The 19900-nt window shown below is 29.4% G+C and overlaps 2 protein-coding genes across 3 annotated transcripts; both read left to right on the top strand.

The window, feature by feature from the left end:
- The first annotated feature begins 2712 nt into the window (after nt 1–2712).
- EIR1 (Auxin efflux carrier family protein) lies at nt 2713–6685 on the top strand. Of its 2 annotated transcripts, none has more exons than XM_022898296.2 (6): nt 2713–4163; nt 4518–4797; nt 5229–5314; nt 5433–5590; nt 5694–5770; nt 6389–6685. In XM_022898296.2, exons 1-6 carry the CDS (start codon nt 2924–2926, stop codon nt 6453–6455), a joined length of 1908 nt encoding a protein of 635 aa, XP_022754031.2. In that variant the 5' UTR covers nt 2713–2923; the 3' UTR covers nt 6456–6685. The 2 variants fall into 2 exon arrangements, with proteins under 2 accessions (XP_022754031.2, XP_089600706.1); XM_089744580.1 differs by having other exon boundaries at nt 2886–4064; nt 4485–4797; nt 6389–6538.
- Nucleotides 6686–15958: 9273 nt separating this feature from the next.
- Nucleotides 15959–17685, top strand: LOC111301772 (Glutaredoxin family protein). The gene is made up of 4 exons (XM_022897714.2): nt 15959–16222; nt 16523–16596; nt 17167–17265; nt 17382–17685. Exons 1-4 carry the CDS (start codon nt 16077–16079, stop codon nt 17456–17458), a joined length of 396 nt encoding a protein of 131 aa, XP_022753449.1. The 5' UTR covers nt 15959–16076; the 3' UTR covers nt 17459–17685.
- The last annotated feature ends 2215 nt before the right edge of the window (nt 17686–19900 follow it).

Below are 19900 nucleotides of genomic sequence, written 5' to 3' on the forward strand. Positions count from 1 at the left end.
TTTTTGGGTCCAAAATTTACCTGATCATGCAAAAGTTTTTTAGATATTATGCTTAATAAATTGGATAGAGGTTTCGCTAGTGATGATGTTGGCTCGTTTTCTATTTGCTTATGAACAAAATTTGTTGGCTATAACTTCTGATCATCTCTCGTTATTGTTTTACATTAGAACTAATGGTTCTTTTAGTGGAATAGGCGTGCAACATGAAGAATGATAAGTTGTCATAGATGATTGTTGGGAAAATGCATCAATAACCAATTTTGATGACATAGTTGTAGTAGTGAGTTGTTGTAGCCATGATTCGTAAAGATGGAATTGAAAAGTTTTTGCTTATGTGCAGAATAAGATAAAACAAAAAAGAGAAGAGTTTGAATGTCAATTCTTAGTTGTGCAAAATGAAGGAGATACGGCCACTACAAACACTTATAAGAGGGATTAGAATGAGTTATTACACGGGCTGAGCTCCTCTTCATTACTTTTTTGTCTATTACATTTTATTATACTCATCATTATCATTCACATGTGTAAGACTCACTCATGAATTATAAAATTCATACTTGTGAGTTTAGAAAGTAATTGAAGGGAGTCAAAGCTGTTATTATGCATGGAGTAGATTATATGAAGACAAGATTAAAATACTTGTGGTTGAAGAAGGGAGATAAAAACAAAAGTTCTTTCATTCTGCGGCCTTAAGAAGAAGATGCAATAATCTTGTTGCTTTCATTTGTATGATCACTCAAGGTGTTGAATCTTATCACAAACATTACTCTAATTTCATATGCTTCATGCTATTTCCAATATCCATCTTATTGAGCATCTTTCGTTAGGACTGTGTAAGAATAATGTCAAAGTGTACTACTTGTCATACAAAATAAAAAAATGAACCTTAAATCAAAAGACTTATGGTTAAAGAAGGAAGAGAAAAACACTAGTTACTTTCATTCTACAGCTTTAAGATGCTTCATTTATCCAATCACTCAGGGTGATGTATCCTATCACAAGCATTACTTTAATTCTATATGTTTCATGCTTTTATTTATTAAATATTACTATTTTTATTGATATTAAAGAGCATAAATATTTAAATATTTGTTATATATCATTGCTTTTATTTATATTTAAGATCATAAATATTTAATAAATAATACTTTAATTAAATTGTAAGGACTTTATCTTTTATTTAAATATTTATTCTCTTTAATTTAAATAAAAGTAGTAATACTTCAAAAAAATTATTTATTAAAGGTGTATTTACTTTGGGTTTACTTAATTTTTTTCTTTTAAATTTTTTGTAAGGTATGAAAAGATTTTTGATACATAAAAAATCTAGATCTTGTTTGATTGAGTTCAATATTTAGACTTTATCTAACTTTTTTTTTTGGATAAATTTTATTAGAATGATCAAATTTGGTATACTTAACAAATTTTAGTGACCTTGTAGTAAAAAATTAAAATTCAATGACCTATTTAGAAATTAGATGAAAATTTAATGACCTTTTATGAAATTATATGGGTTTAGTTAGTTAATGCGGTTGATGATGTGGCAACCATGTCATTTTTTCTTAAAATTTAGATAAAATTTATTAGGATGACTAATTTTGGTATATTTAACAAATTTTAATAACTTGGTTAGAACAAATTAAAATTTAGTAACCCGAATTGGATTTGGGTATAAATTCAATAAATAATGATGAAATTTACTTAATTTATTAACTAATATGATACTTATTGTATTGTTTGTCAATCACGTATCACCATATGCAACTAGCCACATTATTGGTAAGTACTACATTAATTAATAAATTTATAATTCAAATATCATGTTAAAAATTTTTAAAATTTAAGTACAATATTAAATATTTTAATAAAATTTAGAAATCATTCATAACATCAACCTATTTGAAAATGCATATAGCTCATAAGTCTCCCAGCCCCTTGTATTGCAGTTCACATGCACATTCACATATCATTAAATACAATATCAGACGTTATATAATAAAATTGAGTACAGAGAGTTATGAGAATAGCCCCAACGCAACAGCTCGACTCCGGCAACCTCTGTATTATATATAGGCAGACAGATCTTTACTGCTACCGCAGATCGCTAAAAAATTGTCTCTCCTCATGTGCATCAACGACTGCTCTGTCTAGAACTATGGTTTATTTGCAATATTTATATTGCCATAGTGTTTAGCCAAACTCAAACATCCCATATTTTTTATTTTCATTTTCATTTTTCCCCATGTACTTAGTCGGGAAGGATTCTTGCTGTCTCGAGTCAGGCTTTGTTTCTACGAATTTAAAAGAGTAATTTGTCTCTCAAACTTAAGTATGTCAATTGGTATTTCATGTATATTAAAATTATTGATAATTTATATATCCATATCATATTATATATAAAAATTATATATCATAATTTACATTGATTTAAAAAATATGAAATATATATATTTTTTATTAAATTTTTTATAAAATTTTAATCCATATTACTTTTACATGTTTTTTTGTATAATTTTTATATCGTGTTATTTTATGTTATTTTAAATTATTAAGTTTACCTAAATTTAAGAGCAGTGGAAGTGTTGCAGGGCAGAAGTTATTTTATTTGTACCCAAACCAAAAGTAAGTAAAGAAATGGAGTGATTATTTTCGTTGTTTAAATTCTCTTAAAATAGTACTAGTAGTTTGCTTTGTGAGAACCTATGCCATTGGTTTTCAACATTTCATTAATAACCCATAAAGCCGGATAAAGAGCCATTTCACTCCCCTCTCTTGGTCAAATTTGTTTAGATTTTAGTAATAGTTTTTCTATTCTTCTGTTATGTTTCTTTCTTGCCCAGTCTAAACCCGATCGACGAACCTCTTCTTCTATTTTGTCTCTCGGACATATCATTTTCAAGCACTGTTACTCTAATTTTTAACCATGATTACCGGAAAGGACATATACGATGTTCTTGCAGCTGTTGTGCCTCTATACGTTGCTATGATATTAGCATATGGGTCGGTGAGGTGGTGGAAAATCTTCACTCCAGATCAATGTTCTGGCATCAACCGTTTTGTTGCAGTTTTTGCAGTTCCATTACTCTCATTCCATTTCATCTCTTCAAATAATCCCTATGCTATGAACTACCCTTTCATAGCTGCCGATTCTCTCCAGAAAGTAGTCATTCTTGTCGCTCTTTTTGTATGGCAAGCCTTTACCAAACATGGCAGCCTTGAGTGGATGATTACACTCTTCTCTCTCTCTACTCTTCCCAACACTCTTGTCATGGGCATCCCCCTTTTAAAAGCCATGTATGGGGATTTTTCTGGGAACCTTATGGTTCAAATTGTAGTTTTACAGAGTGTAATTTGGTACACTCTCATGCTCTTCATGTTTGAATATAGAGGAGCAAAGCTTCTCATCAATGATCAATTCCCCGAGACTGCTGGATCCATTACCTCTTTCCGCGTTGAGTCCGATGTTGTTTCACTTAATGGCCGCGAGCCTTTACAGGCTGACGCTGAGATCGGTGATGATGGTAAACTCCATGTGGTGGTGAGAAGATCAAGTGCATCATCAATGGTGTCGTCATTTAACAAATCACATGGATTGAATTCATTAACGTCCATGACACCAAGAGCATCGAACCTCACTGGTGTTGAGATATACTCTGTCCAGTCATCCAGAGAACCGACTCCCAGGGCTTCGAGTTTTAATCAAACTGATTTCTATGCCATGTTTGCAAGTAAGGCTCCAAGTCCAAAGCATGGATACACAAATAGCATCCAGGGAGCTATTGGTGATGTTTATTCATTGCAGTCTTCTAAAGGAGCGACACCAAGAACTTCAAACTTCGATGAGGAGATGTTGAAGATTGCGAAGAGAAGGGGAGGAAGGAGCATGAGCGGCGAGTTGTATAACGGAGGTCTAGTTTCTTCTTATCCACCTCCGAATCCAATTTTTTCAGGGTCTACCAGCGGCTCCGGTTCAAAGAAAAAGGAAAGTGTCGGTGGTGGTGCCATGCCTAACAAGGAGCTTCACATGTTTGTTTGGAGTTCTAGTGCTTCTCCTGTATCTGAAGGGAATCTAAGACATGCGGTTAATAGAGCCGCCTCCACTGACTTTGGGGCCATCAACTCTTTTAAAGGCGCTCTTCAACAAGAAAACACTGCTTCAAGAGGTGTGTAATTAAGCAACTTCTATCTCCTATCTTCGACCGGATCCAAGATTTTTTTGGTATCCACTTATAATATATATATATATATATATATATAAATTGATGATGAATTTATTAATTTTATCCACAGAATGTGAACATTCAGATGAAAATTTTAAGGATGCCCTCACAAAAATTTTCTTTCAAATTTTATTGTTTTTCAATATTTGAGGGTGTCTACCTTTGCTACAAATCCGTCTCTGCATATTTGTCTCCTATTAAGCTGGCAATAGCAATACTTTGAACAACTTGTCTGATGGTCATTTTATTAAAATTTCCTATCATTTTTTGGCAAAATTCTGCTGAATGTATGTACAGCAATGCATGAGTTAATTGAAAATTTGAGTCCCGCCGGCAAAATCAGTGGAGGGAAGGATGTTGAGATTGAGGAGGGATCAAAGTTTCCGACGAGTGGGTCTCCCTTCAGTTGTCAGAAGAAGGCTAACATGGAAGAAGGCGATGGAAGAAAGAAGCAGCAGATGCCTCCAGCAAGTGTGATGACAAGGCTTATTCTTATTATGGTTTGGAGGAAGCTAATAAGAAACCCTAACACATATTCAAGTCTTTTAGGATTGACTTGGTCGCTCATATCGTTCAAGTATTTATCTAAACTCCAAACTACTTTTATTTAAGGGCTACAAAATAACATTTAAACTATAGTAAAATATTTAATATGATATTTAAATTTTTAAAAAATATATAATATTTAAATTATAAATTTATTAATTAATATAATGATACTTAAAGGATTGTTGTCTGGTACGTGACACCATTTAAAATTAATTAAATTAAGAATAAATATTATATTAATTAAAATACTTATAATTCACGTATTATATTAAATATTTTTAAAATTTAGGTATATATTGAATATTTTATTATAATTCAAAATTCGTTGGTAATATTAACCTTTAGTTTAACCATCTAAACATGTAAGGGAAATAAATAAACACTGACAAAGCTATTGCAATTTTCTATTTGTCAATAGCAATTTTTGCGTTTCAATTTTTGATTTGGCATGATCTGTAGGTGGAACATTCAAATGCCAACAATTGTAAGTGGATCGATATCAATATTATCCAATGCTGGTCTAGGAATGGCAATGTTTAGTCTAGGTATGTATTCTTATATTTTGATTGAATACTTGATCATCAATGCGTAAATATGTTGCGACTTACATCACGACTTCGTACTGATTATAGAACAACGAATTCTTGCTTTGGTATTTAACAGGCTTATTCATGGCTTTACAACCAAATATCATAGCTTGTGGAAGATCTGTAGCGGCATTTTCCATGGCTGTCAGATTTTTGACTGGCCCCGCTGTGATTGCTGCAACGTCCATTGCTATAGGTCTTCGTGGCGTTCTTTTGCACGTCGCGATTGTTCAAGTATATATACTAAACTTCGTCTCATCCATTTTTAACTCAATTTTCTTTGAATTACGTATTGATAGGATATGGCAAATACTCATTCATTTGGGGTTATGACCAGGCCGCTCTTCCCCAAGGAATAGTTCCATTTGTCTTTGCCAAGGAGTATAACGTTCATCCAGACATACTTAGCACTGCGTAAGTTTTTGTTTATATCCCTTAATTGTTAAATAAATTCAATCAACCATAAATGACTGCTTCAAGTGATAAAGAAAAATGTATTTTTTTTTCATTATCTGATTTCAAATCCGTTAAAAGATAGTAACAAGATAATTTCTCATGAATTTATAAAATTTGTTTGAATAAATTCGAGAAAAAAATTATACTAAGTAAAATCTAAAAGTTTCTTACCCATTTTAAAAAAATTCAATATAAAGTTCTGCCCGCAATTAACAACTGTCATGATTTTATATTTTTGTGAAACGGATCTAGACTCCATTGTTTTGTAATGTAGGATGCTTATATAAACAACTCATAATCATTCTTTAAAATAAACTCAACCATAATTTATTTTGATGATCTACTCATAAAATATTCCTTTGTTTTTTTCTTTTGTTGGGAGTTTATATCTAAAGATAGTTGTGAGCAGGCATTATTTTAATTATTGGATATTGATTGTCAATTTACCTAGGGAAATTACAATAGGCTGTCTATATATAGTTTTTTTTTTTTTTCGGTTAAAATACTAGCTCTAACCTTTATCATGAGAATGATGAAACTAATGTTGGGTTGGTACAAAAAATTTTTGAATTCCAGGGTTATTTTCGGCATGCTGATTGCTCTGCCCATTACTATACTATACTATGTGCTTCTTGGACTGTAATTTCTCGGGAAGCAAAAGAGAATCAGTGGAAAAGAAAAACACAATATTTAAGAATCCAGTTGAGTCAAGCTTTTGGGTGGACAAGTGAACTGCAATGTCTGAAAAATATGCCATCGGATTCAGTGAACAGCAAGATACCGCAATTGTATAATTATTTGCATGTGACTTTTGGATTTAGTCTTTTAGAGATGCGTTCCCACCCTTTTTAATTTAGTACTACTTCTTTCTTGACTTTTCGTGTACTAGTTTTTTTTTTAAATTTCTTGGCCGACTCGTTTGGCAGAGGAGAGTTAGACTCAGAGAATTTAGAATCCAAGCTTAGATTTGAAGTTTGAACACGTTAGTACGCTTTTAGATAAAAAGCACAAAGCATTAGCCATTTTCCCCCATTTTTATAACACATTAATGCAAACTTTTATTTCCATCCAAGAGTATGGCATTATATTCCATTAAAAAGAAAATTAAAAAAAAAGGTAACATTTGATGCACTTAACATATTATAATGATACCATTTTATCAATGGGAAACCATAAATTTTTATAAATTCTTAAAATAATTTATAAACTTTTAATTTTTAAAAAAATTATTATTGAGATGATATCATATAGTTTACTGATAATATATATAATCTCTGCTTTAAAAATGTATCAAATATAATATTTTTAATATATATGATTTTATATTTCAAAACCAAAAATAACTCTTTTACGTTCTATACATTTCATCTTCTTTTATCTTTGATTTTAATTTAGAACTTTTTGAGCTCAAGCCTTAATTAAAGAAACAAAGTCTAAGTATTAATGTGGAGGATTGAGGATTACTCGAAACTTTAGTTGCTAAACTTGCAGTTTAATTGTTTTATCCAATGAAGCCAAAAAGCAGTCGAGGCATCTAGGAAATACAACTTCTTCAACCCCTTCTTTTTAATTAAATCTTAAAAGGCATGCATCTTCTTCATTGCATATTGTTCCAAATGCAGCCATTTATGGGATCTTGGACACATATACATTTAAAAGCTCACAGCATGTGACTTCCCATTGGCTTGCAATGCAAAGAACAGTTCAACCCTGCATTTAATATTGACTAACTTGTGGTGTTCCTTTAATCAAATGAAGAACCTTTAAAAACAAATTTGGCCTTTGCGTCTTATAATGACCAAAGCTGTTTTGTTTTGCTTTGCGATATTAAAGTGGCAATGCCTTTAAGTATTCTCGATGTAGTCAAATATAATATATATTTACTTGTATGAAGTTAGCATGTATGTTAAACGATTATTGTTAACATAATTATTAAAGGGGTTTTTAAGATTACCAAATCTATATTCAAAAAATTTAAAAAAAAAAAAGAAATTACAATCACAAAATATTCATTTGCTTCATCAAAAGAAATTTATTGTTGCTATGCCAAAAGGCTAGAAAGCTAGAAAAAAATAGCAAAATGATATGAGTCCAAAGAAGAATGGCGATGGACATTAATTTGTTGGGTTAAATGCAAAAATAACTCCTAAATTATACATTTTTTGTCAGTTATCATGCTAGTATATCAACTTTCATTCCGTTATCACATTAGTACTTTGGACTAATGACATAAGATGTTGACATGTATAAAAAAAAATTCAATTAGTGCCATATAATCAATGTGATGTCATTGTAAAAAGAAAAAATTCAAAAAATTTTAAAAATTCATAAAAATTTAAAAAAATTCTCAAAAATTTTGAAAAATTCTAAAATTTTTTAAAATTTTTAAAATCTATAAGAAATTAAAAAATATGACATATTTTTAAAAATTATAAAAATTATGATAATTTTAAAATTCAAAAACTTTTGAAAATTATAATAAAAATCCAAAAAAATAAAAAAATGATTATTTTAATAAAAGTTCTATTTTCTTAAAATTAAAAAAAATCACGAAAATTGAAAAAAAACTGAAAATTAAAAAAATATAAAAAGTTTTTGAAAAAATATGAAAGTTTTTAAAAAAATTTAAAAATTTTTAAAATCTTTTGAAAAATTAAATAATTTCAAATTTCTAAAACATTCTTAAAATTTTTTAAAAAATTTTGAAGCCAAAAAATAAAAACTTAAAATTTAATAAAAATTCAAAAAAATTCAAAAAACAATATAACAATATAAAATTGTAAGATTAAAAAAGAAAAATTTTCATAATTTTTTAAAAACTTTTATATATTTTTTAAAAATTTTAGATTTTTTATGTTGAAATATTTTTAAGTTTTTGCCCTTTTTTTTTAATTTTAAGGAATTATTTTTGTTTAAATCTTCATTTTTTTTCTAAAATTTATTGGATTTTTTTAATTTTGAGATTTTGTAAATTTTTTAAAGTTTGTTTAGAATTTTTAAAAAACTTTTGAAAATTTTTAGAATTTTAACCTTTTAGAATTTTTTGTAGATTTAAAAAAAATAGAATTTTTTTGAATTTTAGAAATTTTTTAGAATTCTTTTAGAATTTTTAAAAAAATTTTAGATTTTTTTTAAAATTTTTTGAATTTTAAAAATTATTTTTCAATTTTTATAATTTAAAAAAAAATTTAGAATTTTTTAACAAGTTTTTAAAATTTTCTTTTAATGTTGAAGAGGAATTGATGATGTGACAGTAATTAAACTTTTATGACACATATTAGTATCTTATTGGATATTCATGCTATATTGACATTTCGGATTAATGATATTAGTATGAAATACCAAAGTGATAACAAAATGAAATTTGAAGCACAAAATTGATAAATTTATTTTTTTTAGATACTAAACTGACAGAAAATGTATAATTCAATGGCCATTTGTATATTTAACCCTAATTTTTTTAGTAAAGGGTCGAAGAAGCATCACTAAAGCTCTTGGTTGGGTTAAAGATTTTGTAATAAATTGAGAGCCCGTTAAGTGTTTGTCAACAAAACTGTTTGTAGTATGAGTCTATCGTTAGCTGATCAAATCTTTAGCATTATAGGTGCATGACAAAAAAATAATTATTGCACCACCTGTTATTATGCTTTTTAAGGTTGCGAACGGAATGGAGAATGGAATAAGAATTTTTTGCTCATTTCTCTTTTTCTTCCTTTCTTAATCCTTTGTTTTCCATAACCATATCATTGGCTCTTTCGTTTCCATTAACCACTTTACCGAGTCTTTCACTTCCTAGATTCTCGACCTCTGAAATGCCTTAGAGTCCAAATTTGATACCAAATGTTTTGATCTATCATCTAGGATAAACGAGAAACGATCATTTATTCATAACCTGCAACTTAAATTTTGATCATTTGGAAAAGACCTCTACCACCGTTGCTCTGCGTCTTCAAGCACCATTGTTACTATTTCACAATTAATTTCTTCAAGCTCATTTTCATCTACCAACTTGCCTAGCCCTTTCACTGCCTTTACAGTCAAATCTCCAAAACTTTGATGGATCTAATCCTTTAGATTTGCTTTTTCAAGCTGAGAAATATTTTGAGTTTTATTTTATCTCACCTTATCACAGATTGCCAATCGTTGGTTTTTTACATGACAAGCTAGGCTTTAAGCGGCTATCAATGGATGCATCACAACAACCAACTACATGACTGGGAATCATTCACTCGAGCCTCGAGCTCAGGTTTGGCCCTACTACATTTGTTAATCACCAAGCTACTCTGTTCGAGCTGAAGCAAATAACCTATGTTGCACAATACCAAATTGATTTTGAAAATATCTCTAATAGAGTCTACGGGTTGTCTGAAGAACACTTATTTAACTGTTTCATTTCTGGGCTGTATCCAGATATTCATTAAGGCATTGAAATTTTTAAACCACAGTCTTTTACCCAAGAATTGAGCCTTGCCAAACGTCCCAAATCCAAACTCTTGGATTCTAGAGCTCACCTAAATTGACCTTTACATATTTCTTCTCCACCACCAACAGTAACCAAACCTTCCTCTACCCAACAGACATTCCTTATCCGTTGTTTGACTCCTACTGAAATGCAAGCAAGATGTGCTAAGGGTCTTTTGTTTCAATTGTGATGAGCAATATAAACTAGGACATTATTGTCTTATTACACCTTTTTTACATTTACAAGGAGAGGATAACTCTACACCATTAGAGGCACCTCACCCTAACCGCACAATGGCACCACCACTGGCTTCCTTACCATTGCCACCGCTTCTACAAAGTTTTTCTCAAAAAGATCCATCACATTTCCATGTATCCCTTTAAGATATTTCAGGTCATTCTTCTCTTAATTCTACGAAGCTAGTGGTTTATATTGCATCCACTGATTGTTTAATGGACTTTGGCAATACACATAATCTGATTCAACCAAGGGTTGCCATATACCTCGGGTTACTAGTCCAACCAGCACCATGATCCATGATTTTTAGAAACAGTATGTAATGGTGATTTCATAACTTGAGGAAGATTTTGTTTTAAAGTTACACTGAGCCTTCTTAGTAATTAGTTTAGTTTGGATTTTCTTGTTGGATGTGTATGTGCTAATGTGATTTTGGGTATTCAATGGCTATCCCAGTTAGGGCCAATAATTTTAGATTTTCAAGCTCTTTACATGACTTTTTATTATTTAGGTTCTCTCATCACCTTACAAAACGATTGTCCTATCAATCCATCATCCATCTCTTATAGCCAATATTATTGATTGGTCCACACCAAAACCATTGCCTCAACTCACTTACTGTCTATTACACTAAAATTTTTTAGCATTTAGTCATATTTTTTTAGATGTATATATGTTTAGTTAAAACTTATGTAAATATAGGATTACATTGATTTTGTAAAGTCCTGTACTTATTTTAGAATTTGTTTGAGTACTTCTTGAGGTGAAATCATAGACTACACTTAATTAGAGAGATGATTTAGGCTATTTTTGGATCATTTGAGTCTTTTCAAGCTAACATTTCATATTATTTATCTTTCGTCACCCCATTTGAGTTTTTTATATATCTTTTCCTTGTTTTTAACCTACATGAATTAGCCACCCTTTGATTTATTATCTTTATTTATCTTTTTACCTTATCTTATGTGCATATGGATCAATAAAAAAAAAAAATATGAGAGCTATATTTCATTGGGATGGAAGGGTAGAGTTTGAAAAAAAAAAAACAATATACAAAATTCTATTTGTAAACAATAAAAAAAAAGTTGAAAACATCTTTCAAACAAAGAAAAATAGACTTCAAAAAAAAGAAAAAAATGGAAACATGAAATAGCAAAGTACTTATGCAAATCATTGATAAGTTGCTATTTGAGATGAAAAGAAAGGAGAAAGAAAGAAATATATGAGTTTGGATGTGTACATTCTCTTGAAAGCTCTCAAATTAAAAAGATTCTAAGTAATGCATGTTTAGGGTTTATTAAGTTTAAATTTTTCTTTATCATACCGTAACCCTAGCCTTACATTACAAATTTAATAAAGACCTATTGATCTTTAGTTAAGTGTGGCTACATTAGTATAGAAAGTATGTGAAAAGCAAATTTATGAAATTTGATCATGCTTAATTAAATGTATTGCATTGATATGAGATTGATTATACACATAAATAGAAATTAGCAATTGGAAGGGAGCTTATTCTTGAAAGAGTCTTATGTTTAAGCTACACTTGTGATTTTCTCCAAATTATATTCATTATGCAATTTTGAGGGACTTATGAGAATCTAACCATGGGAGTTTGTGCTATGATCTTTAGCATGTATTTTTTTATCTAGTTTAGTTTTATTTTGCTTGAGAACAAGTAAAAATTCAAGTTTGAGAGTCTGATAACTCTATAAAGTACAATTATTTAGACTTGTTTTTTGTGCTTAAATAAATGAATTTGCTAGTTCTTGGTAAAATAAGATGGTTTTTTACTTTTAATGTGCTTAATTTGATAATGTATTGGTAATTTTAAGGAAAAAAGAAAATCTTGTTAAATCTTGAAAAATTTTTGAAAAATCATACCTTAAATTGGAAAAAGCTCATTTTACTCGTAGTTTTCCTACTTAAAGAAAATTTTTCACTTTTACTTGGATTCTTAGTTTGATTAGGATATCACACTTTGTCTTGAAATTTCTATATTGACTAAAAAACCTATTTGGTGAAGCTAACTTAGGGAAGGTTTTCATAAGTTGACTAGGAAATCCTTGGTTGACTTATTATTCCTACCTAAGATAGGATTGCATGAGATAGATAGATAAGGACAACACATTAAATATAAAAGCCCAAGGTGGTGTCCAAGGCAAACCCAATCCAAGAGGTGGTCCAAATAGAGCTTAAAATATTATAAGGGTCAAGTTTGGTAGGCTATTAACAATGATGGACAACCCAATTCTTTTTTCTTTAAAAAGAGTCCTATATGAAGGCAAATTGTTAGAAGTCTCTAAGAAGCACTAGACTTATCCTAAGTTGCAAATTTTTTTCTAGAAGGTTGCTTAGGGTTCAATTCAATTGAGAAACTTTTCTTTTTTTTTGAAAAACTCTAGTTACACATCATTCTTTAATTTTAAGAGATTAAAAGTTAAAAAAAATTAAGCAGCTGGAAACTTTAAGACTTTAAGTTGCCTAAAGACTAACAATACATGAGTTTTTTTAAAAGAAAGTTGCAAGCATTTCAAAGTCAAGACTTTGAAAGCTGCTTAAGGAGTTTAAAAAAGAAAAATCTCTTCTAATTCAAGAAGGTTGTTGCATCTCACTAGGCTTTTTGTAATCTTTTTTCTTATAAATAGCTAGCTTTATAGGATTTATAGGATTTTTATTGTTTTCTTATTCTTTTAATTTCTTTTTAGTTTTAAAGCTTAGAGTGACAGACCAACCATTATTCTTTTAAACTTTCTTACTTTGTTTTCTTAAGTTTTCAATTTAATTCAATTTCTTTCAATTTAATTTAAATTCTTGCAAGTTTAATTTAAGTTTTCAAACTATGTAAATTCTTTTTTGATTTAATTTAAGTTCAAGCTCTATAATTTTCTATTCTTACTATTTACTTTAATTTATTGTTTTAATTTAATTCAAGTTTAGTTCATGCAATTTAAGGTTAATTTAGTTTTACTTTAGATTGATTTAAGGTTTCTCAAGTTCAATTTAGTTGTACAATTTATAATTTCAAGTTATTAGATTAGGTTTAATTTTTATGTATGATTTAAAGTTTAATTTGCTAAGTTCAATTTTGTTAGTTGCAACTTAAATTTATTTACATTGTTTATGATTCAAAAATGTTAAATTAGGTTTAATTTACTATTCTTAAGATTTCATAAGTTAAATTAATTTTGTTAAGTTTAATTTCAGTTTTAGTTTTAGTTAATTCAGTATCTTTGTATGATAATTTGATTTCTTAAGTTGTTGCATTAGATTTATTATTTAGTTCAAAAAATATAGAGTTAATTATTGTTTTTAGATTGGAACTTCAATTTGCTTTTATCTAAATTCTTTTTGTCTGTTAAGTTTTAACTTTATTTACAATTTTGATTTATTTAAACTGCTATTTAAGTTTAATTCTTTATTTTTGTATATTTAAATTTTGGTTTTAGGTTTTTAGCTTGTTTAATTTAGTTTTTTGCATTATTTAATTTATTGTTTAGCTTAGTTTAGTAATTAAAATTAGTTCTTGCATATTAAATATTGATTAGTATGAATATAATTTAGGTGTTACAATTTTGGTATTCAATATTAATTTTATTTACAATTCTCATGAAAATGATATTTTATTCATTTTATATTCCTTGTTACGATCCATGTACTTGCGGTCATAATCAATTTGCTCTCTGTAATTGTTGTTTTCTTCATTTCCCTTGATTTTTGTAGTTTCTATTAATTTTTATAGATACTTAATTTCAAGGCAAAAAAGATTCCAAATCCATAAAAGTTCTGATTAAAAAGGAATTATTATTTTAGTAAAATTTCAGTCGTAAAAGAATTTCATCCTCTAAAAGAATCATAATCCAAGACAATTTCAAACTTTTTCCAATTTCCCTTTTTCTTTTATTTTTCATTTTTTTTTCAAAAAAATAAATAAAATTAAAAATTAAAGGAAATAGTCCAAATAAAATAAGAAGGGAAATAGAAAGGAAAACAATAAATTAGACCATAATTTGGGATATAAACCCAAACCAAAAATTGAAATTCAAATAAGCCCAAAAGCTAAGCCCAAAATAATAATATTGTGAATTAGGTCCAAATAAAGTTGAACCCAAATTGACAAACCTTAAGCTCAATTCATTGGATTGGATTAGAAATATTCCTCCAAGACTCAAAAATATTTTAAAAGATTTAAGATTAAATGAAGTGTTTACACTTACTTCAATTTTCAAAAATGAAATGATTGATACCTTAGTCTCTAATGTTTAAAATTTTTAATTTTAAAATAAAAGAATTGATTGCCTAAAGCAAGAGATTGAATTTTCTTGTATAAATAAGTTTAAATCAACTTGAAATTGAAAACTCCAACATTTATATTTCACTTTAAATTATCCACAATAGCTAGAAATCATATCACATTATAAAAAGAAGTCTCTAACACTTTTCAAGAGTAAGAGATACCATTTAAAAATTTTGGAAGTTGATATTCTTCATTTTAAGGTTATTTAAAGTGTTTTTGACCTTCTAGCTTTATTCTTTGTATGCATTTATGATCTTTTCATTGTATTATCTTTTCAATATTATACCTAAACCTAATAAACAATTACCTATTAAAGGTTTAGATTTGTGAGTCAAAGGAGATAGACCCTTGAGTGAATTGTATTAGGATTTGGATAGAAATCTTAAGGAGTTTAGAGGTTACTACATAAGTTTTGAATCCTAAAGATTAGAATTGTAAAGGCTGCACATTTGCCTAGGAAATGTAATTTGTAAGGTTTGAATCACTAGTGAATCAAGAGATTCTTGACAAAGAAAGCTAAAGAAAAGAACTTATAAGTACCTTGAAAAAGGGTCCACCTCTCTGAGCCTTATGTTTGAATTCTCCTTCTCTACTATTTAGGTACTTATTCTTGTTTTACGTTACTTGTATTATCAACTTCCCATAACTTGCTTATTCTTGATTATTTCACAACTTTAAGTTAACACAATCTTTCAAGTTTGGACTACAATTTGTTATCAATATGTATTTTTTATATGAAATTTTTGAATGATTAATGTATAAATAAAAAAATTAATAATTTATACTATTATAACCTTTAACTAAATTTGGTGTCACCAGCTAAGTGATACTAAGCTAAGAGAACTAAAAAATAAATAATTAAATAAAATTACCTGTGCATTAATAAATATAGGTTGGTATTTTTATTTTTCCTTCAAAATAAAATTTATATTTACAAATTTTAATATTTGTGTGCCTATCTTTTCTACTTTTTAAAATAATTGAATCATTGAATTATTTTCTTTTTTTTTTTTCTCATTCATGTTTTTAGATAACCTAATTCTCTATATATTTTTTCGTTTAAATCTTTAACTATAAAATTGTTTATTATTTTACCATTGATTAAAATGGCCAAACAATAACAATAAATAGTTTTTTGGCCGAATAAGAATAAATAAAAGTAAAAAATTTATTGGCAGGAGACTACGAAAGGAGGTGCAGATCTAGTTTTTAAGCATACAGTCACAACTGTGAGATAGAGTCAAACATAGATTGAGAGGTTAAGAGCTTCAATGGCGATAAAAATCTTGATAGCGTCAATCTTAGTAATTGCAGCATCTCTCTGTTGGGTATCGTCGGCTGATTCGCCTGAAGCAGCTTTCGTCCAAAAGACCATCTCGGCCCACAAGATCGTCATCTTCTCCAAGTCCTACTGCCCGTACGTTTTTTCTTCGCCTCAATTCAGATCTTATTCATTTCATCTCTAAAACAAAAAAAAAAAAATCAATTAATTTGTTTTTTATTTAAATTTTATTTTCGATGTTTTTTTTTTAAATTTCTTTGATCTTATATTTGATTCACTTTTTCCCCTTTTAAGTGCATAAGTAATACTCTGTTCATTGTTATAATTGAATAATCCAAACATTACTTATATTAATTTATATTGGTGACTAAGTTTGAATTTTGGACTAAAAGTTATTTTGATTTGGAATCTGTTGCTTATTTTGGTGTTGTGCAGGTACTGTAGGAGGGCAAAATCTGTGTTCAAAGAGTTGAACCAGGTTCCATTCGTTGTGGAGCTTGATGAACGAGGTGTGTTGACAACTACATTCCATTTTACTAATTGCAGGACAAACCTAGATTATTGTTGTTGAGTTAAAACTTTTGGTTTTTTCGTAAGATAAAAAGCTGAAAATTAATGGGTACTATAACTGCAAGGCCTAGATACTAACCAGACCAGTTAAGTGGTTGCCCAGCTTATTTAGTGGCTGTGGTTAGACCGGCAATTTAAAGCGCAAAATGGTGACACGATATGAAACGAAAAAAAGAAGATACGAAGTTGACACCAGTTCAAATTTTAGCAAAAAAATCATATATGAATTTAACAAAAACAAAAAATTGTATTTTGTGTTTTCCGTGTCAACACAAATTGTGACACCTAATTTTCGTGTAAAACACGACAAGAATATATGAATTGCCAGTGTTTTACATGGCAAGATTATACGCATTTCCAAGTCTAGCTGCTGTTTTGCCTAGTTCTACTAGCTTCAACTAAAACTGATAACAAGTAATTACAGTTAATCCTTTATAGTAGCTTCATATTGACTTGTGGAAGTTGATTCCTCGATTTGATCTTGAAGTAGTTGCTTATGTATTTGACAGATGATGGGTGGAACATTCAGGATGCCTTGAGTGAGATTATTGGTAGGCGTACTGTACCACAGGTTTTTGTAAATGGAAAGCACATCGGAGGCTCAGATGGTAACTTGCTTTTCTTTTCGAACAAATTTAACTTTCCTATCTTCGTGCAATGGAAATTAATATGTTTGTAAGACAGAAGCAGTAGAGAAATTATTGATTATATTTCTAATTTTCAGATACTGTTGAAGCATATCAGAGTGGAAATTTGGCTAAGCTGTTAGGTATTGAGGTAGAGGCTAAGGATGATCTCTAAGTTCATTTAGCAGAAGTGGATGGTCTTTTCTAGAGTGAATTTTGATTTCATTGCCTGTAATGTATCTCCTTCTTTTACTTCAAGAAGGTGAGGACTTAGTAAAGAATTAGTAACTCAAGTAAGATCTAACATGTTATTATCTCAAATTTGCATTGGTGATTTGTTTTTCTTGAAATTTTTGTAGATTATGGAGCCTGCTTGCATTAATTGGATCATGTGTTAAATGATTCATGGCTTTTATAAGGATAATTATATGCCTCACCCTTCACACTTAGCATTGTGTTAAAATGAAGAGCACCAAGCCCTGTTTCAACCTCTAGAAGCAGGAGCTATAGGAACGTGCATAGATTTTTTTTTTTTTCATTTTATTTGGCTGTCACAATTAGATTTCTTACTCCATCATGAACTATTTAATTTTAATACCTTGTTTTGAAGCTACGCCTTTGCTTTGCATTACTTTTGATTATGCTTTAATTATACCATTCACATCCATAGAGTTCACAGCTCATGATTGATTCCTACATACGTGAGAAGTGGTAATAAAAATATTGAAAAGAAATTGACAAAAAAGTATTTGGTGGGGGGGCATATCCATCTTATCATTCCTAACTAATTAATAATTGAAGGCAAATTAGTATGTTTTGGATTACTTATTACAATGCTAGTATGAATTCGCAAGATAGATTTGATGATACTTTATGAACCTGTAAACATCTATTTGTTGATCCATTATTTGAATTGTTGTCGATCTTTTTCGTCTATGGAGCAATTATTAGACTGTTTCAGAAACTTCAAACTTTAAGTTAAGTTCTAGGATTCTTGGTGGTTATCTAAGGATTAGGCAAGAAAAAAAATTTAAGGGAGAACTTTTACTAGTGTAAGTGGGATTCTCACTCCTTGTTTTTTTACAATAATATGTGTCTATTTATATTTGACATATCACAGTCTTATCAGAGATATGCTTGGAACTCAACTTTTATTAGGAGTTAGATACGCCTATTTAAGGAGCATTTCACCTACAATTCTTTTTACTACAATCTTACATTTGTTCAATCATAATAAAGAATTATGTAGGAGTCATCCACTTATAAATGTGAGCTCCATATAAAATTTTGGTGTACCTTACATTATTCTAAATTGTGATTGGTTAATTGTATTACAATTAGTGTAGATAATATGCTCCGCCTATTTAAATGTATTAACAGGTTTGAACCAATTTGATTGGACTTGTATGTCAACTTCTCTAACACAAAAGATATTGGGTATCAATGTATGCTATCTTTGAAAATGCTATAAGTTGCAATTATCTTTCATAAAAAAATCAAAATCATGTGACTAAACAAGAAAGACTTGTTTGATAAGTGTTATATCAAATTTATAAAATTTTCCACTACAATATCAATTTTAATGAGCTACTTGGTTTTAAATTTTTGTTTTATTGTTTAGAAAAGAATTTCTGTTAATTGGATCTTTGTATTGTGGGATTATCATTTGATGATTCATCCGGGGTTGGTGTTGTGATTTTAAGATGATCGGTTGGGTGTTTAGAATAGGTGTATGATGTATAAATAAAAAATTCTGAATTTTTTTCTTTTGTTATCAGAACTTTTGAGATACAAAGAAGATAGAGAGAAGGAAAATGAATGGAACAGAGATAAAGGAGTGGTTTGAAAATTTAGAAATTATGGCAAGATAATTATATGATAAAAATATTTGCATTTATATGGTAGAATCTGCAGTGAAAAGAACAAAAAAGGAGAGCAGAAATGGTAGAGAATGGAGAGCAAAAAAAGATGAGAAGAATGTACTGAGAATATTCCTTGTTTGTTTTCATTACATTCCTTCCTAAATAGCTTGCTACTAGCTAGTACAAATAATTTTTTCTCAGCAATTATCTCGCTGTTGGTTTTAGTTATCTAAGGTCATTCCTATTTGTAACTTTTCAAGAATTTTGGGTTTTCATCCCATTGCAAACTCTTTGATCCAAGCAGGGGTTTTTTTGCTACGATTGGAGCGTTGGCCTCCGGTGACTAGCAAGTCCCATGCCCCTGACTCGGGTTCATATCATTGCTTTCCCCTCCCAGTGCAACCTTGTCCTCAAGTATGAAGTGAGGATAGTTGACTGCTATATCCTGTTCACATTCCCATGTTGCTTCTGTATCTGGTTGATGTTTCCAATTCATTGGTTTGGTGTCTGGCAACACATGTATATATAATGGTCATGTGCTCGAATAGGAGGAAGACCATGTGGAATGTCAAGTATTTTCTGAAATTTGGAGAACAAGTGGTGTAATGCTGGAGTTTTCGGAGCTATTGGTTGGTGGGTGGGTGGATGGAAAAGGTGTGGTAGTGTGATGAGCCATTAGCTTTTGGTGTGTATCAAACGACTAGGTTGGCTATATAAGAGGAAAAAAGTTTGGATAGGAATATCACCTTTGAGCG

The sequence above is a fragment of the Durio zibethinus genome, chromosome 15 (genome assembly GCF_047325235.1).
Source record: "Durio zibethinus cultivar Kanyao isolate XHJ-2024 chromosome 15, ASM4732523v1, whole genome shotgun sequence".
Lineage (NCBI taxonomy): Eukaryota > Viridiplantae > Streptophyta > Magnoliopsida > Malvales > Malvaceae > Durio > Durio zibethinus.

What these genes read in the sequence shown, in the direction of transcription:
- EIR1 (XM_022898296.2), top strand. Translation starts at nt 2,924, where the DNA reads ATGATTACCGGAAAGGACATATACGATGTTCTTGCAGCTGTTGTGCCT. An exon ending in AGAAAACACTGCTTCAAGAG is followed by an intron (nt 4,164 to 4,517) that starts GTGTGTAATTAA and finishes ATGTATGTACAG; the next exon opens with CAATGCATGAGTTAATTGAA. An exon ending in TGCACGTCGCGATTGTTCAA is followed by an intron (nt 5,591 to 5,693) that starts GTATATATACTA and finishes GGTTATGACCAG; the next exon opens with GCCGCTCTTCCCCAAGGAAT.
- LOC111301772 (XM_022897714.2), top strand. Translation starts at nt 16,077, where the DNA reads ATGGCGATAAAAATCTTGATAGCGTCAATCTTAGTAATTGCAGCATCT. An exon ending in TTCTCCAAGTCCTACTGCCC is followed by an intron (nt 16,223 to 16,522) that starts GTACGTTTTTTC and finishes GGTGTTGTGCAG; the next exon opens with GTACTGTAGGAGGGCAAAAT. An exon ending in TGTGGAGCTTGATGAACGAG is followed by an intron (nt 16,597 to 17,166) that starts GTGTGTTGACAA and finishes TGTATTTGACAG; the next exon opens with ATGATGGGTGGAACATTCAG.